Source organism: Apostichopus japonicus, chromosome 15, assembly GCF_037975245.1.
Source record: "Apostichopus japonicus isolate 1M-3 chromosome 15, ASM3797524v1, whole genome shotgun sequence".
Classification (NCBI taxonomy): domain Eukaryota; kingdom Metazoa; phylum Echinodermata; class Holothuroidea; order Aspidochirotida; family Stichopodidae; genus Apostichopus; species Apostichopus japonicus.
The window spans coordinates 23,691,447-23,712,493 of record NC_092575.1 but is presented as its reverse complement, the minus strand read 5'-3'; the positions used below and the strand labels follow the sequence as shown (position 1 = coordinate 23,712,493).

Sequence of the window (21,047 nt, the reverse complement as noted above, 5' to 3'; positions counted from 1 at the left end):
TGTACAGCGGAGATCTACTGCTTTGTACAGCGTACATAGTGCCCACACGTGTATTACAGCGATCAATGAGTAACGCGTGTGTATGAGTAACACGCATGCGCGAGGGTTTGGATACGCCTATATATGATAATTGCCCCTAACCCTCCTTGGAAAAAAATTACGCACACTGGATCTGGATCAGAGGAGAAAACATATTATGTTTACACGTGACTAATCAGGTGTAGTCATTCCTTATGTGATATATGAAATTCGCTATGCACGTACACTTTAGATCCGATGTTAACATTACTAAATACATGTTAATCTACAAGTTAAATGTATAATTTATAAAAAAATTGTTATATGGTAAAAGGAAGAATTTAAATGAACGACCTTTACAACATTGATTCTAAAATGAATTTAATCAATGGGTTCGATCCGAATCAAACTTATGTTTTACAACAGAGATTTGATTTGAAGCTCGCCGTTGCACTCGGTAATACATAACTCTGATGTAAAAAGACCTTCAGAGAATATATTCTCAACATTATGCACATGTTTCCGATTGGGATTTCTTGCAACTTGCACACAGGCCCGTTGTCTCGGATTCCGAGTTGGAGTTGGACCAGCAGTTTCAAGCAAGGGCGTCATTCTCGTGCACTGTAAGTTTGTAAGTTTTGTAACACATTGTATCACAAATGAAGGGGGCACTGCAGTTTGCATGTGGGTGGGTGGAGACCTGTGTGAATTTTATGCGGGACTTCTCCGTATGATATGTATCATACATAATTATGGTTGGTGGCAGAGTTTGGTTAGTATCGTAAAAGATAGTGTATACATTGGATAGGTACACTGTCTTGCGTATAGTATTCATTGTATACGAGACCCCACCTGAAAGGAATACGGATACTTTATAATCCGCGTGTTTGACGCTGTTCTTTGTGTAGCACACTGCTTCCCCAAATGTCCGTTCTCGCCTTAAAGTCTCAGTATGTGTTTGCCAAATTTCCTCTGTGGAATTGGGTAAAAAAGTGGACGATACGAGTATATATAGGTTTCATTTGTGTAATAAACATGCTGATATGGGCGGTCACAGTGATTTAACGATAACCGTTCGCGCCACAGGGCAACAATTTTATTCTTTCGATTGCGACAGCGTTTCTCCATTCATCCCACCTGGTCAGAGTGCATCATTAGAATAAGAAACATTGAATCTGCTTCGGAAGTTTGTTTTCCGAAATTCATCAGCAAACACGTATTGAGACTTTAAGTGCGGGACATTTATAGCTGAAGAAACAGTTTGAATTAAATCCAGATAATGTACAAAACTGATTTTGAAAGCTTTTATTATTTTTTCACTGTAAAAAAGTGGCTTAGATATTATAATAATTTAGTGAAAAACATGAACACATTTAATAAATTAATAATTATGCCTGGGAATAAGTGAAATGTTTGTCACCATTCCTGATATTTCAAATTGAAGGCCTAAGCATGTATAGTTAACAACCAGAAAAGTCTCATGGTAATGCACCCCTGTGCTACTCCATCCGTCCACTTGACCTATTTTACCATAGACATACCCCCAAACCTTGATATATGGATTATATTATAAGAGAATACTAGTATATATATATATATATATATAATATATATATATATATATATATATATATATATATATATATATATATATATATATATATATATAACCTCTGGACATACAATCAGCGTCCATAGCCTAGTGGTTAGGGTGTCCGCGTACAGAGCGGGAGGCCCGTGGTTCGAATCCCGATGGAGGCTGAAAGTTTTTTCACTGTTCTTGATTTTCCAACTCATTACGATTTTCATTTATATATATATATATATATATATATATATATATATATATATATATATATATATCTGAGCTATAGAAACGTTATAACATGTAGGCGCTCAATACAGCAATATATCCTAAAAAATGTTGTCATTGCTATGGAAACGTAGCCTCTGTTTACACTTGTATTCTAAACATTTCCACACTGAGGGAAAACGTGAGAAACCTACACTCTTACCCCCCCCCCACCCCGACCCCCGACCACACACACAACCCACTGTAGTCAACTTGCATCTGTCAACTATGAAAACTTAAATATCGCGACTGTATGGTTCGTAATGTATCATATTATGTTCAAAAATCCGTTTGTTAACTTTCAACTCTCAATGTGACCAGGTTGGTGTACCGACTTCCCAGATCTCTTCTGATTTAGTCGTTGATCGAAAATGTACAAAGGCCTACACGAATAAAGAAACCATTATATGCTGTACCGTATATATAATGCCATCCACTCATTAGATACACCTTTTTCCACAAGTGAAACTGCTAAATCTGATGTTTCAAGAAAAAATTAGCAACGCTATACCTGGGTAATAAATCCATGAAAGATCTGGCATCAACTTTTGATGTGCAAACAACCTTCGAAAACCAGGTCCGTACCCGAGACATTAATGCCACGAGTCCCGCCCCCCCTCCCCAACCACCACTACAAGCATCCAACTTTTGCAATAGTCTTGCTCCTCAATTATTGTATATTATGACAATGGGAAAACACTATTCTTCATCTAATAATTTCACGGGCCTCCTAATTGACCCAGGGTTGTATACCCAACTGATGTCGTAAAGTGTGAATTTATGAAAGTCATATGAACTATATGGTGTATTTTAAATTTTTTGGTACAGTTTTACCAACATTAATCATCATTAGTTTTGTCTACCATCAAATTTTCCAAGAGGTTCAGAAACAAGTTAAAGCGATTTCACAACTGGTCGTCGGTAGTGAGAACGAAACTAGCAAAAGGCTAGCCGAACTAACGTTCAAAGAGGCCAAAGCAGCCAAGATTTTAGCTATTTTGATATTAATCTTTGCGCTGTGCTGGCTGCCACTACACCTCTTGAATGCAATAAGCGTCATAGTTAAGGTAGTGCCACCTTATTATTTATTCTTACCGGCAATTACCTTATCACACGCTAATACGCATTTAGTAATAGTGAATACAGGAGAACGTTTAGGAAGCTCATTCTTCGTTTTACACTCTGTAATATATTGCAAGATGTCGGATGTACGGCGAGTAGTCATACCTTCGAGGAGGAATCATTCCAAGTTCCGTCACATTCGGTGCAAAATAGAAATGGCCTCGGGCACAATACCACGATGACGGCGACGACGGTAACGCCGCCCTTGGCGTCTCCGATCGCGATGAAAAGACTGATCGATAGAAGCAAATCTTTACCGCCGCATTGTCAACATAGACTTCTAGACGGCCAATCGTAGGTGGTAAATGAGGGCGCTAAACATGGCGTTCCCTCAGTGAAATATTATAGTATTGTACTAGATATGTTAGAAAAAGACCAAAAACACTTGTATGGGGTTACACATGGGTCCGAAATATAACCTCCATTTTAATGTGACCCAGTACTATCATCAAGTTATGCATATTTTGTGAAATTTAAGGTGAGAGTTATATGCAAATAGCGTAATGTTCTTATACGATGGCGAAATCGTAGGTAAAATCGAAATATTATTTTGAAAGACTTTGAAAGAGTGTTCATATACGAGCTAACTATTGGAGAAATTATTCAGTTTTTAGCATTTTTAGAGTAAAGGTAATAACACAAGGGGAAGGTAGACTTTGTCGAATTATGTTTATCTTTTTTGTATTTTTATTTGATTTTATTGAACATCGCACAAAAGAAAGTCTGACGGATTTGTCAGGGACTATTAAAAAACGCGCAATACTATCTAAGAAATATTGTGTATACACTAAGAGCATTAAGCATATAATCATATATTGTATGACATGTGTTTTATCATTCGTATCCGGTTTTGTATTATCTCTAACAATATAACCAATCAGAAGGCACATAATATGCAAGGTACATTCGAGTTTAAAATGCGTAAATTACATATTTTTTTAACAAAATGTGTTACTCGTAAGCATATAACTTTCTATATGGCCTATCATACATTCGGTTGAAGGGGTTTGGTATATCCCCCTCCGACACCCATTCCATTCCTCTGGTCGCATGTTCACCGAATGGATGCTCGAATCAAATGATTAAACTGTGGTCTATTTGGTCAGTCTTGTCTGTGGTTTCAACAGTGGCTTAGCAAGGCATTCCACGACCACTGCTAAACAAGAGTGACATCTTGAGCCCTTCACTATAACGTCATTTAAACTAACATAAAACCATCGATGTAAAATTTGTCATATTTGACAGTGATGATCCGTTGGGTCAAACTATCGGAAACAACCATTGGGAGCCTCCGGCCATTTTGGGGGCCCTTAGTCAATGGACCTCTTAAGCCGCATATTGCTACGCCCCTACAGCATGCTTGTTGAACTTAATAAGCTTATTTTAACATCAACTATCGTGGGAAACGTGATACTCTTTATATTGAATATTTTCCGTATTTAGACAAGTTCTCAATAAGTTACTGTAGAGGAACTCCAATACGTGACAGATAAAAGAATATTTTGGTGTTAATTTTGATCATACCTTTTTAATGCTAAAATATGAATACAAACATTCCTCAACAGTATTGTTCTATCGGTCAAGTATAATATCGAACAACAAAAAAAATTAGCGACATCAACCGAAAAAAAAATAATGAAAAATGTTCACATATAACTTTGTACTGTGATTAATAATGGAGAGTTAAAAAAGTATCCGGAAAACGAAATATTGAGGCTTGAATCAAATTCACGAGCTATTCGCCTAGTAAGGTTCACTTAGGAGGGGGGGGAATCAAGGGTAAGGGAGGGCTGGGGGGGGGGGGTCTTAGTCTGATAATCAGTAGGCTTGATTAGATCGTTGAGAAAGCTTGAGAAAAGTGTTATTGAACTTAAGATACCAATCGTTGGTGCTTCAGACAGGGTATTTCTGATTTTGGCGAACGTGGAAATTCTTATATAATGGCGTGCTTCAAATTTCACTTGGGTTAAATGCTTAAGAAAACCTCTTCTTGCAAAAAAAAATAAATAAAGTTTTGGCAAAAATGGATTCAAAGACTTCTTCCAAATTAGGGCCAGAAACGTATATAATATGTGCACAATCTTGCGAAATATTTTTATCTCTTTTCATAATTATTTTGAGAAATGACCAGTGTTTATATGTTATATTTCGAAGGTACGGTGCATATTTTTAAAGTGCAATTTTTAAATTTTATTTTACTTTTCATCCTGGTCATCGCCGAAGAATCTTTGTTTATTTTCATTTATGATTAATATTGGATAAATCGTGACAAAAATGACATTTGGGTAAAGAAATTTTCCAAACATGTTAGTGCAATTGTATTTTAAATTTATGAAAGAGATGTGACAGAGAATATAATGTTGTAATTGAAAGTTATACTGAAATATCAATATATATAAATTCTACAAATTTAAGGAAAGAAATTAGTAGAAGTAAAGAATCATTTGTCGTTATTGCGGAAATTTCAGGCACGCATCACATTTATGTAATATATCACGGTTGGCCACAGGTAGATAAGGTATGACATTTGAAGATGGTTGGGGTAGGGGGGGGGTGCGTCAACTTTTTCGTTTTAATCGGTTACTTCTGCTGTAATCAAAATGCCAATGGTATAGATCAGAAAGCAACAGACTGGTTTTTTGTTTCTTAATTTAACACAAATAGTTGTTACGCACTGATGCAACCATACTTTACAAGTATATTCCAGGTGAGAATTGATTTGATGAAAGATTTAACGGTTTCTATCAGCATCTCACTGGTGAAGTTTATTATTCAATTCCTACATACGGGATATTTAAGGTAGCAACATTTGAAGTTCACACGTTTTGTACCAACTGTAAACTTGAGCTTTTAGTTGTGACGTCATGCCCACTGACAAATTTTATTTACCCTTTTTTTATTTCTTTAAAAATTTCATCCAATTTTCCTCCACGTCAAAATAGGCGTGCGTCTTTCATATGAATACACGTACAGTTAGTAATATAGTTGTCAACATCACATCCCCATATAGTGACATCCTTATAGTCAACTTCACATCCAAATATAGTGACATCCTTATAGTCAACATCACATCCCCATATAGTGACATCCTTATAGTCAACTTCACATCCAAATATAGTGACATCCTTATAGTCAACATCACATCCCCATATAGTGTCAACTTCACATCCAAATATAGTGACATCCTTATAGTCAACATCACATCCCCATATAGTAACATCTTTATAGTCAACTTCACCTCCACATATAGTGTCATCCTTATAGTCAACTTCACCTCCACATATAGTGTCATCCTTATAGTCAACTTCACCTCCACATATAGTGTCATCCTTATAGTCAACTTCACCTCCACATATAGTGTCATCCTTATAGTCAACATCACATCCCCATATAGTGATATATTTAGAAACCCTTTACAGTTGGTCAGAACAATACAGAGCACAAAAAAAAGCATTTGTATGACATCACACCTGTTTGCTCCAAGTTCACTTGTGGTACAAAATGTGAGAATTCCAATTCGTAATGTCTTGTGAACGCTATATATATGTAGCAATCCGATGCAAGTTTCAATCGGAAGTCTTGAAGTAGACCTTCATTTGTCAGTCTAAAAGAATTAATCGCCTAGACTAGCCTTTCAATTACCGGACAATTAAAGGCCTATGCTATTAGCTCTAAAAGAAACTGGCTTACCTTAAGAATGGGTGCATAATTTTGGTATTGGCATGCTGTGTACTCCAACAATTATTTATATACACTCTTTTACTGACAAGAAGAAATTTACGTTTTACTGCTCGCACTAAATATTTGCACTCGTTTTACTTGACTGGATCGGATGTGGGTTGAGGGTGAGGGAAGGGGAGGCCGAGGGTGCGGGGAATGGGGTCAAGGGTGGGAGAATGGGAAGGGGTCGACTATTGTCATTTAAGTTAAGATATATAGAAAGGAGTCAGATGTCGTAAGGTACAAAAAAAACCTTAAAGGAATGTTCCAGTGGCAAGAAATGTGACAAATATCTTAAAGAGAACGTGTTTTCCATCAGAGTTAGTTAAAAGTGTCATATCTCAATATCTTATCCCTCACGTGTTTACTTAATTGTCATGATGACGTCACTCTACGCTCCTGTTGTCTGGTGCATCATGAAATACCACCAAATTCGGAAAAACAAACATCGTGTCTACGTCACACGAAATGCTATGAGGATGTCAGCTTTTGACCTAAACATACCAAAAAACTACCAGCAATTCTGTAAAACAGTTAACTATAGCCACCGGAATATCTCTTTAAGATTATATAAAAGCTTTAAAGAGACCGAAGTGTCTTGTTGATGTATAAATAACCATATCATTCCTGGCCAATGTTGTGATTAATTTAGGCCTGACATTTTTTATAATAATAATGGTGATTTAACAATTGTTTGTTGAAGCAAAGAACTCTAGTTGGAAAGAAAGTAAAGTATAACATAACAGGGTACAGTAAATATTATACAATGTATAACTTGCCAGAGTTGTCAGTTACATAATTACATATGAGTTTATGATATAACGATAAATACATTTATTGTCATCTCATTTATTTATTTTATGTTTTATTTTGCTGATTATATTATATTAAAGTTTATTTCTCTTTTCCTCGACCAACCTTAAATTGTGTTACGTAATGAGTCATTGGTTTATAATATTCCGAAATCCAGCATTTTATATTTTCTATTAATCGCATGTTTCTTAAATCATACGACTTCACTATATCCCTTTAATTTGGCCTTGGAGACAATGTTATAAAGAAATGAACCAGACAATGTGTTGTTAATATAAAATATAATTAAAATATAACTGATATCAGTTTGTATCGAGCCTTCTAAATTATAATATTTGGCACACCCATTAATTATACATAAATTAAATAAACTCTAGAGTGATGATGTAACCCCCCCCTCTCCCCATCCCCCTCTCCCACCACATGCACCTCTATCAACCCACACAAAAGAAATAAAGTAGTTTTAAGCAAAATTTTTAATGTAAACCTATTATAGGCGTAATTCATTATGCATAGATATACATCAGAATTCTGGGGACTCCCCTAAACGGGAATCGGTTTCATTAATACCAAGGCCACATTCCTTCTATTTAAATCCTTCATCCGCCCCTGACAATGGTCTGATACCTGATACTATAGTTTTTCATGTGTAATTATTACATATGTCGCAAACACTTCAATACATGTTATTCCCCCTCTGGATGCTGCCAATCCACCCCTCACCCCCCCCCCTCACTATAGCCCAACAGGTTCCCCCAGGTGTACAGCGTCTAGCCTCTAGGCGTATATAGCAGACACGGCTATCAATTCGTCGTATACGAAGATTATTGCACAACGTATAGTCGCTGGTTTAGTTGTACTGAATCACACGGCACGGCTTCGTAATCAGCGTCATATAAGATATACATATATACATTGGTATCACTGCAACAAAGCGATCGCTATGAATAGTATATCTTTTTTATCCTTTATTCCTTTATTTTCCGTTTCATTGATCAAGATAATGCAATCTATACTGTATAGTAGCGTGTTCTATCTTTGGCCTATATCTCCATCAATGTATAGCTGCATCATCAAATATAGATGTTAATAGCAATATGAGACTTGTCTGCACGTCGCGTGATTCAAAACCCAATGATGTATACTTACATTGACAAAAGCGTCTCTCCGTCTAAGCAAGGTAATGTATATAATAAGACATTAACGCCATCATCACAATATCTCTAGTTGCATTATTACCAGAAACTGATTGTAGCGTGGAATTATTTCGGTACTTTAGTCGTTTTTAAACTGATTATTGAGCATATAATGTCGCTTTTCTTTCTGGGATAGTTGAAAATACGCTTTATATAATATCAAAGAGTGTCTACTGCACGATTGCACGCAATCAAGGTTTTTTTATCATCTTTCTGCAGTTATACTTTAATACAGCAGCTGGGATATTTCTATGTAGAGTTGAAGGAGGGGAGATTGTAACCCAGATTTGTATGTTTTGTGCATACATGTAGTATTGCGGATCTCCATATGTGTTGTTTGCGCATATCTGCTATCCTTAGATACCCCCCCCCCCACACACACACTCGCGCACGCAAACACACCTTAATACACACTGACCCTAGCAGTAGCACAGTAACCACATATTGGCTACATGAATCAGAAATGATACTAACTTGTACAGCAATATACGCCACATCAGCTCCCTTAAGCGCACAGTATATTCCCTGGTAAACCTACCGTATAAAGGTAAAGTTCATCGAAATGCCTCATTGACTTACACACTTCTTACCAGTAAACAACCTTCCTAAACCACTCTTTGGATCATTTCTAAAGTGTTCTAAATGACACAAAGTCTACGCCCCCCTCCTCCCCACCCACACCTCCATTTACATACTCGCGTGTTCTTTTATTTATACACTTTGGCATATAAGCCACAAAGTATCAAATCCTGTTTGACAACTTCTCGAAAAAGATGTTTTCCTATTCGACACTTTTTTTTTTATTATCATTTTTGAGATAGGAGAACGCATTTGCAGACTCTGTACAAAAAATGCCACCATATATATATATATATTCTTTAAATATCAACCATAATACCATCACTGTATGCTTTACCATAATTGAATAAACGTAAACCTAAAATAGTAAACAACTTGAATATAATTTAATAAAGACGCATTTTTTTTCAAGATAATGTTTGCTTGGAGAACTATAGATTATTTCTTGAACATATCAACTGAAGGAAAGGAAGGAAAGTGTAAAGACAGTATCGATTCAATGTATCACATGACTTTGAATGTCCCGGATGTTCCTGCTTTTAGGCCATACTTTTTACCATATACTCTACAAGCGTTGTATGGTAAGTAGCTTACACTGTTATGTATATGATTAAATATAATTTAATACTAAAAGAAAATATTTAAAATTAAAGCATAATGCATTTTATGGACCATTTTTGTTTGCTAAAAATGTATTCATCCATTTTGGGTGGTTTTAGCAATTAAAATGAATGCAGGGTCTCTTTTTATTGTCTAACACAGCCTATTAAGTCAGCGCCACAAACTGCAACACGCCCCCCCCCCCCCCAAAAAAAAAAAAAAATTAGCATATGAAAACATAAGACGTTTATGATCTCAATATTAATATTGCGTTACAAAACCTGTCAAGAAAATATGCTATTGGATTTCATCCAGTGGTATAGTCCTTGTTGTTGTCAATAAGTATTTAATTACAACTTTGACAATCATTATAACATTTATAAGCCGATAAGTTCATCAGCATTTATCATTTAGGGCATAAGGGCGAAACTGACGTCATCATAAAATTTATCTCGAAAGAGGATTCCAGATGTTTAGAAAAAAAATAAGGTGGATTTCATTCTAACGAAATATGCGGAATAGATGTTAGAAGATAACATAAACATTCACTGAATATTCATCACATAGCTAGCATTATATCTGACCATTGGCTATACATGATCCCCGGGATCAACACCCCCCCCCTAGCCTCGTCTGGATCCAACTCTGACCACTGTACCAATACGAACTTCACCATAGGACTAAGTACCTTTAAAGACACAATACATGTATATGAACCCTTCCTATATCCCAACTATAGGCCTATGCACCCCACCTGTCATTAACTTCACGTATCATGTAGCTGTGTTATATCCAACCCACACCCTTTGCTTCTAAGCTATACAGGCATACAACTTTGTCCTTATACGTTATTTTACTTTCTTTCTATGGATTCGAAGTGAAAGCGAAAATGTCATCCGCTCTTATGTTTTTTTCTTGTTCTTTTTATAATATTTTTTTGTTTCGTTTAGTGAAACTTGATGCTACACGAACTTTAATATCGTCACATTAGAAGAAATAAATGAACATTTATGTATTTCATGCATAGATCTACATTACAATAAAAGCTAAAGATTGGTCGGGAACTAATTTAAGTATCTTGTTTCTAAGAAGAGGAAATTAGTTTTATATACAAGTAGATCCACTTGACAGACACACACAAATAAAGCCTTATCGATTACTGCTTCAAATCCAGCAATATGAAACTCGAAGTTTCAGTAATATTTTGTTTTGGATAACGGTGCTTAATTACAAATGTATTTGGTTTCCAGCATCAAAGAAAGCCAAAGAGAAAATTTAAAAATGTAAAAATGAAATTCAAATTGAACATCACCGGTGGAGGCAATTAATTTTAGACAGTATTGAATACTAATAATAATGATAATTAGTCTTATATTGCGCAGAATCAAACAAAAGTTGCTCAATGCGACGTCATGAAGACTTATCAACGTAGATATTAAACTATACGTCGTTTGAATTGAAGTATGTCAGATAGTAAGATAACTTGTCGGTTATTCTCATACCGTTATCATCGGTTATAAGTTCTCATGGATGTCGGTTATTCCAACGGTTATCGGTTATTCTATTAGTTATCCGGTTTTTCAGTCTCGGTTTTCATCTCGGTTTATCATAAAGAAAAGCTTGTCGTCCTGTGCATCTCTTTTGTTTCATGCCTAATATTATTATTTCTTGTGGAATATTATCGGACTTATGTAATACATTATGTTATTTGATATCTTATGTTTCCTTTTACGGTCTATTATTGTAGATACCAGATACATTAGATGGTATTCAACTACAAAAGCAGGCTTTGAAAGGTGATGGGGCTATTTTAGTTTTCATGAACATTCGGGCCTAATCTTAATTATATCACGTGTTCTAAGAAATGAAAGTACGGTAGTGTGACGTCATGTGGTATTTTACATAAAATAAGTTAATCGTTTACTTGCGGATTAACGTTTCAACGCAGAAGGAACTTTAGGACGCGTTTGCACTAGATACGGGGAGTATTAACCATGTCATTCATGAGATCAGATTCTTCGCCGTGTGTTCACACTGGATCTTGGTCGGGATCAGAGGAGACAACATATTATGTTTACACATGACTAATCAGATGTAGTCATTCCTTATGTTGATATATGCCCTTCGCTTAGTACGTACACTTTAGATGCTATGTTAACATTCCTCAATACGCTTCTCGGCCTTTTGGCTAAGATCACGTGTAGTATCTGTTCCCTTCGGGAATGGTGATACACACCTGACGATGATCACACAGTCACAGTCCCGATGCAAGGGGACTGGGGCTGAGAGCGGATCAGTCGTTTGGTAGTTTGGTTTTCGTGCTCAGGTTCTTTCCTGGGTGACTTTTTCTTAAAAAGTATTCCTCAATACATGTTAAACTACACTATTAAGTACACGTTAAATGTGTTAGGTGGGCACTGCCGTTTGTACATGGGTGGGTGGAAGGAGGTAGTGGGGAGCACGGTCCTGTGTGCCCAGGCCTGGGTACGTACCTAAATATACCGAAATTTGTAGAAATATCCCGTAATGTAAGGAATGAATTGCTCAAGCTAACACACTATGAATATACAGAGACTATTCAAGTAATAAAGTATAATTATCGACACGTTTTTTTTGTTGTTTTTTTTGAGAAAAAATAGGGAAAAATTGCTGTAAGGCAAGTGATGTATGACGTAACTTAAAGTCGGCGTTTGTCACGTGCGACCAAAACGCCCACAACACCGACCTCACATAATACGTGGAAGCCGTGCAGCCAGTAAGTGGTAAGACAAGTGTGAATTTGATACGGGACTTCTCCATGTGATATATATATATATATATATATATATATATATATATATATAATCAGAGGTAAGCTATGAACCACGCAGTCATACCACATTAGATGCAATTGGAGTTAGGAGGATACTGAACTCGAGGGTATGTCAAGGCAAGTTCAAGTAAGTATGCTCCCTTAATACGTAAACGGTATCTCATATCACAGGTTAGCAACTGTACAACCACACAGTCTTACTGTACCACAAAGGGAAATGGCGTTGGGGCTATAGCAAGGTAAGAAAAATCCAAGTATCGTTGAAATTCCCGGTGCGGGTGGTCTCCAGTTATTCCTTTCTCAGTCATTTACCAATCCTCCCGGCCAATAACAGATCAGAGTAATTGAAATGTCCCACTACATCGTTTATATCTTAATATCGTTATATTGTAATACTAAACAGTCACATGTTACAACTATATTTGAAGCTATCCTTCAAGATATTGTATGTACGGCTTCAGAAATTACCATTCCGTACGGAAGGTATTTTGAAATGGCACCTGAAAACTTCCAAAGTGGCAATCGAAACTGGGCGGCTGAAAAAACAAGACTAATAGCCTGGATGGTATCAAACTGTTTCACCTCCTCTTGGCCTAGAACCACGTTTGTGAAGAATCTGCAGAAATTCCTTCAAGTGGATACATACGGTGAATGTGGAAATTTAAATTGTCCTCAAAACAATGTAGCGGAATGAGACCGTTTACTGAACAGTCACAAATTTTACTTAGCACTCGAAAAGAGTGAATGTGAAGATTATATCACTGAGAAATAAATGGACTGAGTAAAAACATAGTTCCGATTGTCCATGGAACAACACGGAAAGCCTACGAAATAGTAGCACCTCCTCATTCTTTTATTCATGTCAGTGATTTTAAAAATATGACAGATCTGGCGGATTACATCATATTATCTGGATCAGAATGATACCGCATATAATGAATATTTCGAATGGAAGAAATATGGATTTGTCGTACATTATAACAGATACCAATTGCATTCTGCTAAAGACTTTTTCTGCGGAATCGCAAAGAAGTTAATGCAGGTAGACGACCTAGTTTTAAGATCAGGCAAACCCCAGTTGGAAATTTTGGATGTTAAAAATTGGTGGCAGGCTTCATGTCATCATCGTAAATTCATTTGGTCGTCATAACTGTAAAAAAATAAGAACAGTGTTACGTTAACTATTCTTCAGGCGTATACCTCAGCGGTAATACTACACTGGGGTGTGAGTTGTAAGTTAGGGTGTGGGTATATGCATAACAAATACCAAAGACTGTTGCTAGCGCCGCAGTCAGGTTATATCCCTGTCTTTAATTGCTCTATCAAAAGATTTGTCCCACAATATTTTGAAAAATATGCCCATCCAATTTAGAAATAAAAGCAGAATAAAAGTAGTTCGTTGATCTCTAAGTAGTATATGGGCCTTTAATGTTTCTTGGGTGTGTTTCTACATGCATGGTCCTAAAATTTCCATGTAATTTCAATTTTGCATATAGCGTTCCGCTTAACAAAAGATTAGGCCACGGGAGCTGCAATTATAGTAGTAATAAGGCTCCTGCTAATTGTTATTTTTAAGTAAGTTTATTTTGAGTTAGCTCTGTTTATATATGGGCAAGTATATATGGCCAAAAAGAAAGTTTGGGATCCGCTGCCTAACCTCAAAATTAAAGCATTTCCTAACTGATGAAAGAATATAAATAGGCCTACATGAAAACAGAGACTGAAGTATAGCTGTCCACACTTCAACAATCCAATTAAGAACTGTGAGTCCGGTTCTGGTGTCAAAGTTATGTTTTTTGAGATACATCACTGCCCGTGTACCATGCCATTAATCAACAAGGACAAATGTTTATGTTCATTTTTTTATGTGATAATGTGGTAGTTCCCCTCCCCCCTTCCCCTCCCCTCCCCCAAACAAAATTCAACTTGCTAAAGCCTCTGCCATATTGAGTTAATTTAGATTCAGCTCTTTGACATATTTCATTTGAGTTAATTATTACATCTAATCATATCCTAAATTTGAGTATATAGCTAATGGTCATTATACCTAAGTGACAGACGATCATTAAGAAACAATTATTTGTATTCACTAGTTGCTGTATCATTATAATATATCATATAGTTAAAATCTTCTTGACAACTTTGATACTTCAACAATGTACTTTTTCTTGCAGAGAGTAATCAGTAATTCAATTACCTCTGCATGCTTGTGACAACGTGAAACATCTTTGTTTATACTTTTACCAGAGAATTTGGTAACCGCATCAGTCTAAAAAGTATTTGGACCCTCAAAATGATCTGCATCGTTTCAGATGTAACTGAAGCAAGTCATTCTTGTGTGTCAGTCACGTAAAGATGACACAATCATACATGTTTTGTTCTTGCATTGTGGTGATTGTTGAATAAACTTCTCCCTCCTCCAGGACTTTCCAACAAGGATCCCCATACACCACAATTCCTTGCTACCACCGGTAGTTATTTATAACAACTTCACTATATCAGGCATTGACTAAGAGGACCTGAAGGTATTCACTACGTTACTATTGGTATAATGAAATGCACCCGGGATCGAGAGCCTGTCAGTGCTGCATGCGAATGTACCTCTGAGTGCAGCGTACATTATTACCATTGTAACGATATTCATTCGCCTAACTATATACACCTCTTTGCTAGAAAATGGCATAAGCGTAGATGATATCAGGTATTGACGTGTCTATCAGAACCACAGGAACAAAGACATACAAAAACACTAATCCCAATATATCTGAAAGCCTTTTACATCATACAATAAACGGGCCAACTATACGTACCATCTATAAAGACAAATATACCCTTGAACCAAGACCGACTGCACTCAAAAAGGAAACCTGCAGTTCCCGGGAGTATCTTTGAGCGGACACTTTCCACCTGAAAAGATTATTCCTGCAGAGCCTAAAATCCAGCATGTACAGAAGATTGTAAGCACTTCAATTCTAGACGAGGGGTGGGTGGGTGAGGGGAGGGCGGGGGAGGGGGTTGGTCAGGTGAAAAACATATTCACTTAATGAGCTGATAACTCCACATCCATGATGTATTACATGCTGTCTTATATAATCTTGTTAAGATCATAAAAAAAAAATTCTTACCGCCCACCCATCTCTCTCTCTTAATGACAGACAATCATTGATTGACTCACTGGTTAAAAATTCAAATTTATTCTTTGGCATTTACTAATTAACGATGGATTTAATGATCGTGTTTAACAACCTTTGACATACTTTTCAGAATAATTGTTGACCAAAAGAACAAGAAAAAGAGAAAGAGAAAAAACAAGCTGATTGCCCTGACTGTTGGTATGCATAAAACGAATGTCCCTTACCGCCCCCATCCCCTCCCCCTCCACAAACACCCATAGCTGCCGCTTCTGGTGACTACAAGTATTAATATTGTAGTGGCTTCCTGTAAATGCGGGTACGAGGTTGGGGTGGCCGTGCCCCATCCCTCTGCCCTTAAATTTACACATGACGTGCACTACACAGGGTACCGCTTGTTTGCTTGTCATCTTCCTTTCCCTTCCCAACTCTTAAAAATCTAGTGACGCCACAGCTCCTCGCGTGTACCGTAATTACGCTGTTGAACCCCACAAAGTTGCCAAATAGAAATAGCCACAAAAAAAAATTCCCGCCCCTTTTTTCTATTCCTTTCTAGGGGGAGGGGAGCAAAAGGGTTTGCATCGCCCTTTAAAACAAATTAAACTCTTTGCAAATTACAAGCGATTAATTGTTTTTCTGTCTTTTGCTTTCGACCGTGCTATTATATTGTTTATTTAATCCGCAAACGGTAACGTTAAAATTGGAATAGTTACGGTATAGTGGCTGATAAACAACGATAGGCTAACTAACCACTGTGATGACGCATATTGTATATAGCCTACATTCCTATAATACAGAGCTGGACAAAATTACAAAATCTCCACAACTGTGTTATTTTCTCTTTCATATTAATATTAACATATATGACAATTTAACTGGGGGGATATAGTATCTAATACCCCCCCCCCCAATATTTGGTGGCATAGTTTTTTGTGTTGCTATAAATAGAAAATAATTCGTGACATTATTTATCCAAAATATATTTGGCGGTGGCTAAAACTTCACCCAACACATGCTGCATGAGGTAAATGACTCTTCGTGGTCGTTTCTGTGACCTGTGACCGTATAGCATGTTGTCACTCATGATTATTATCATAATGTCTGTACATCTCTTGTATATGAATGTAAGTACGTACAATCGTATACAGCGACGTAGCCAGGAATTTGAAAGGGGGGAACACATTTTGCGATTGATATGGAGGAGTGGTCTAAGCGGAGGAGGTGCCCCCCTCCCAATTTGATATATTTTTGAACAATTGAAGGTCCTTAGTTGCGATCTGGTGCAATGTTTTGCCAGTTTCATCATTTTCATATGATATCATATTATCAGCAGATTTTGTTTCCTGTTTGAATTCTTTCACAGGTTCTTTTACATATTATATCAGAAAGACAAAAATATAGCGCTCTTTTCAACATTTTCCTGTGGGATGATTCTTGTTTATTGTCCAATGTCTGGACTTTAATACATTTGACGAACTTAACTGATAGACAATATAAACTTTCATATTTTGTAAGACAGCCAGATGTGCAGTGGCCTAAAAACAAATATCGTTATCGCAGTGTAATAATTATTTATAGGAAGTGCGTATCACGTACGATTGCTAGCTTAGCTTCATAACATGCTGTTCGTGCAACAACTTAGGGCGAATCATAGAAAGGATGAGAATGAACGTTGTCGACGTCGTTGTGCATACGGTTCGTGACACTTCATCAAGTGCGGTTAGGTCACTGATCTGTACAGATCAGTGGGTTAGGTAGGCAATAGGTATTTTATTACGCAGTGGCCAACTGTAGGCTTGTAATAGGCTATATGCTAAAATTGAGCTAATTGCATCTGCCAAACTAAGTAAGTGCTGAATCAGTAGTCCTGAATGTTACTACGATTATAATCGAGTTAACGGAGCTGACGAGTATTCAAGATCAAAAGAGCACTGACAAATTACCATGCTAAAATAACAACAGTTTTTAACATTTTTTCGACACTGAAATGGGGAGCAGTCGCTCCCCCTGCCCCCCGGCTACGGGAAGACCCCCCTCGAGAATATTATTTGTATTTTTTTATGATATCGAAGTTGTATAGTAGCCTTTATAAGAGGTTTTAATATTTGTACAGCAATAAATTAACTGTCTGAATTTTCGAAATTCCCAAACCAACATTCTTCATCGTACTTCCCTCTACTCGTGCAATTTTAACCGGTCTATTATGGGTTGAAGGGGAATTTTCTATATAGGTTGTCCATAGATGAAATTTTGTGCAACATTATGGGCATGTTTTGAAGTGAATTTATTATTCAAATTCTGAACAAATAATGGGTTCAAAACCTTGAAAAGTGGGGCTGACGGGTATTGTGGGCCGTTACGTAGTATTACCTACCGTACGAAAGCAATGATCCACAGGAGATGCGATGAGGTCGAACATGATGTGTGACTGGTGACACTCTTGAAAATGGTTATGGATGAAAAAACTATTGGGAAAAAATTGGTTCTCAGGCAAAAGTGTACATCTGGTTGGTCATTTTCAAGCCCGAGAAGTGCCATTTCCGGTGATCTGGGGGGCTATTAAAACCAGAAATTTTCTTGTACGCTGCGCGCCAACCTATGTGGCCCTCCGCTTTGATAGTAATTCGCGCCCCCGGTTAGAAAATTCTGGATACGTGCCTGTACCCAAGAAAATGTCCCCCCCAATGTTTGAGCAAATCCCCCCCCCTGAGGTGAGGTGCACTTTCATCCTATCGGGTATCACCTATTGTGCTGGTACATATACATACAGCTGTTATATTGTGTTTTGTACAGGTTGGCTTATAGGGTGAATCGTTCTAATCAATAAATATATATATGTATATATATATACATATATATATATATTGTTCGATGCAGGTGGAAAATGCCTACAGTGGAATTGCGGCCTTCCTTGCCGGTTTCGGGTCTCTGGACATGCAGTCGGCGTCCATAGCCTAGTGGTTAGGGTGTCCGCGTACGGAGCGGAGGGCCTGGGTTCGAATCACGGTGGAGGCTGGAAGTTTTTTCTTCATTTTCCAACTCATTGCGATTTTCATTTATATATATATATATATATATACACACACACACATCTATATATATATATTTATTTATATATATATATTATTAGAGAAAACCAGAGAAATAAGATATGACTCATAATCTACAATTAAGGAGTAAAGTTTTAGAAAATATATTGGAATTTTTGGTCCCCCTGGGAACTTCCTCAGCAATACTTATATAACAACTTATATATATAACAACACGAATAAAAAGTACAAAATGTAACACAATGAAAGTATGATGCTAGATAAGTGTCAGTTGCATAGGTGGAATTAGAACCAAATAAACCATGACTATACAGGAAGCGGATTAAGGAGCAAAGAACGGATTACATATGCTTGTAGAACTGATAGTTGTAAAGGGGTCCCATGTCTTTGTTGAGGCCGGTGATTTGAGACTTAATACAAAAGATCCAATCGATTTCTTTACGTTTACGTTCAGTGGCGGATTTGAAGTTCGAGGCAATTAAAATGCATTTTAGGTTTTTGAGAGAATGGCTTTGAAGATTGAAATGTTCGGAAACGGGAATCCTGCTTTTCGTGATAAATTTTACAACATTTTATTCAGTAAAGTCACTTTGTAGGCTAAATATAGGATTTTACGTTACTTTATAAGCTTTTCTTTATTCATTGTTTTACACAGGTAATTGAAGATATGATAGCACCCTAGGGCATCTTAGTGGTAGCTGTATATGCTTTAGGCTTATATGCTGAGGGAAAGGCATATGGTGAATTTAGGTGTAGATTTATTGTTAGGTTTGTGTTATCATTATTTGTTTTACATAACAAAAAGGAACCTACTGGGGGGGGGGGGCAAATTAAGCTAAGTGGGTGGGCCGTGTAGGGGACTGGGCCTTCATATTCCGAGATAACAAGTTCGGGCACTGATATAGGGGCTATCAATGAAACTGATAGGCTTACATAAAACATATAGACGTGATAAATGTATTTATAAACCATAGTGAACCGTAGTTTCAAATTAGACGTTAAATCTTATGAGATCTCTACGTTTATTTGTATTCTAACAAAACCATCACGTCAAAACCAAAACAAACACACGGCTGAACTTACATGACCTTTGAGTGCCATCAAAACAATCACAACCGTGTACTCACAATAGGGAAGCTATACATCCATAGTATCAGGTCTTTCAAAATTAATACTGCTGTTGAGAAAGTAATGTTGACAAAGTAGGGCGACATACACGCACATATGTTGACATGACTGCATATGTTTACCTAAAAGGCAAGTATACCAATATGGACATAGTCACATAGAGTATATACATACATAACCATGTTCGACAGGGAGGAGAATATTTCATGTTACTCCTACACGTGTAATTATACTTATAGTCCTGTTGTCATAAGCTCTCACTGTAAATAACTGTTTGTACAAAAATGTCTCACCAACTTCCTTACCCGCTCTCAAGTGAATAAATTCTTGGGTACAGCACCACTGGTGATATGACGTTTGTATTCATCATTATTTGCTTACAATAACCCACAATATGATTTCTGCCATCATTCTTGGCACAGTGTAGCTTCAACTACATGATTTTTACTTCTGAATTCTCTGACAAGTTTCGCACATTTTTCATTTCCTTGTTCTGTTAGGGCATTTTCCAATTTTGTGATGCTTGTGGGAGATATCAGTGAATTTATGGTCAGCTTCTCTAACAACAGAGTTCCTGGTGTTTTGTGCTCCATGATATCAGTAATTCCTTCCTCAGAAAGTTGGAAAATATTTGCCAGCAGGGTGGATTGGTCTACATCAAGATGTTCTGATAAATTCTGCTTTAGCTGATGAAAAGATTTGATGATGGCTGTAAGGTTGAAAACAATATTTTAAATAGATAATTCAAGCAGGGGTTGAATTTCATTAATTTTTATTTTCCACTGCAATGAGACGTGAATACAGTATCAGTACTCAGTATTTCAGTTTGTTGCTGAAGTTTCAAAACAGATGTTGAACACCAAAGCACGCACCAACACTTGACATAAGTTAGGACTTTAAATCCTTTCATATCAGATGTGTATACCTAATCCTACTTTGCATAGAAGAGTCCAGGCTGCAGTTGCCATGTCAATTGGTGGACTATAACTTTCAGCTATTTTGCAATACTTGATATTTAGGAAGATT

At 36.8% G+C, this 21,047-nt stretch overlaps 1 protein-coding gene, 1 non-coding gene and 1 pseudogene across 6 annotated transcripts in view; 2 read left to right on the top strand and 1 right to left on the bottom strand.

Moving 5' to 3' along the window:
* The window catches only part of LOC139980963 (uncharacterized), a 101,599-nt gene that overhangs the window by 43,338 nt on the left and 37,214 nt on the right, over window positions 1-21,047 (bottom strand). For 2 of the 5 annotated variants that reach the window (XM_071993033.1, XM_071993034.1), the window contains one exon: window positions 19,021-20,730. The exons of the other annotated variants lie outside the window; for them this stretch is intronic. In XM_071993033.1, coding sequence (XP_071849134.1) covers window positions 20,429-20,730 — 302 coding nt within the window. In that variant the 3' untranslated portion in view covers window positions 19,021-20,428. Of the gene's footprint in view, window positions 1-19,020; window positions 20,731-21,047 lie in introns of those variants that run through there. 5 annotated transcript variants of the gene reach the window in all.
* LOC139981730 (U2 spliceosomal RNA) lies at window positions 12,069-12,141 on the top strand (annotated as a pseudogene).
* Trnar-acg (transfer RNA arginine (anticodon ACG)) lies at window positions 18,787-18,858 on the top strand. Its single transcript has one exon. It is a non-coding gene; the product is annotated as a tRNA-Arg (tRNA).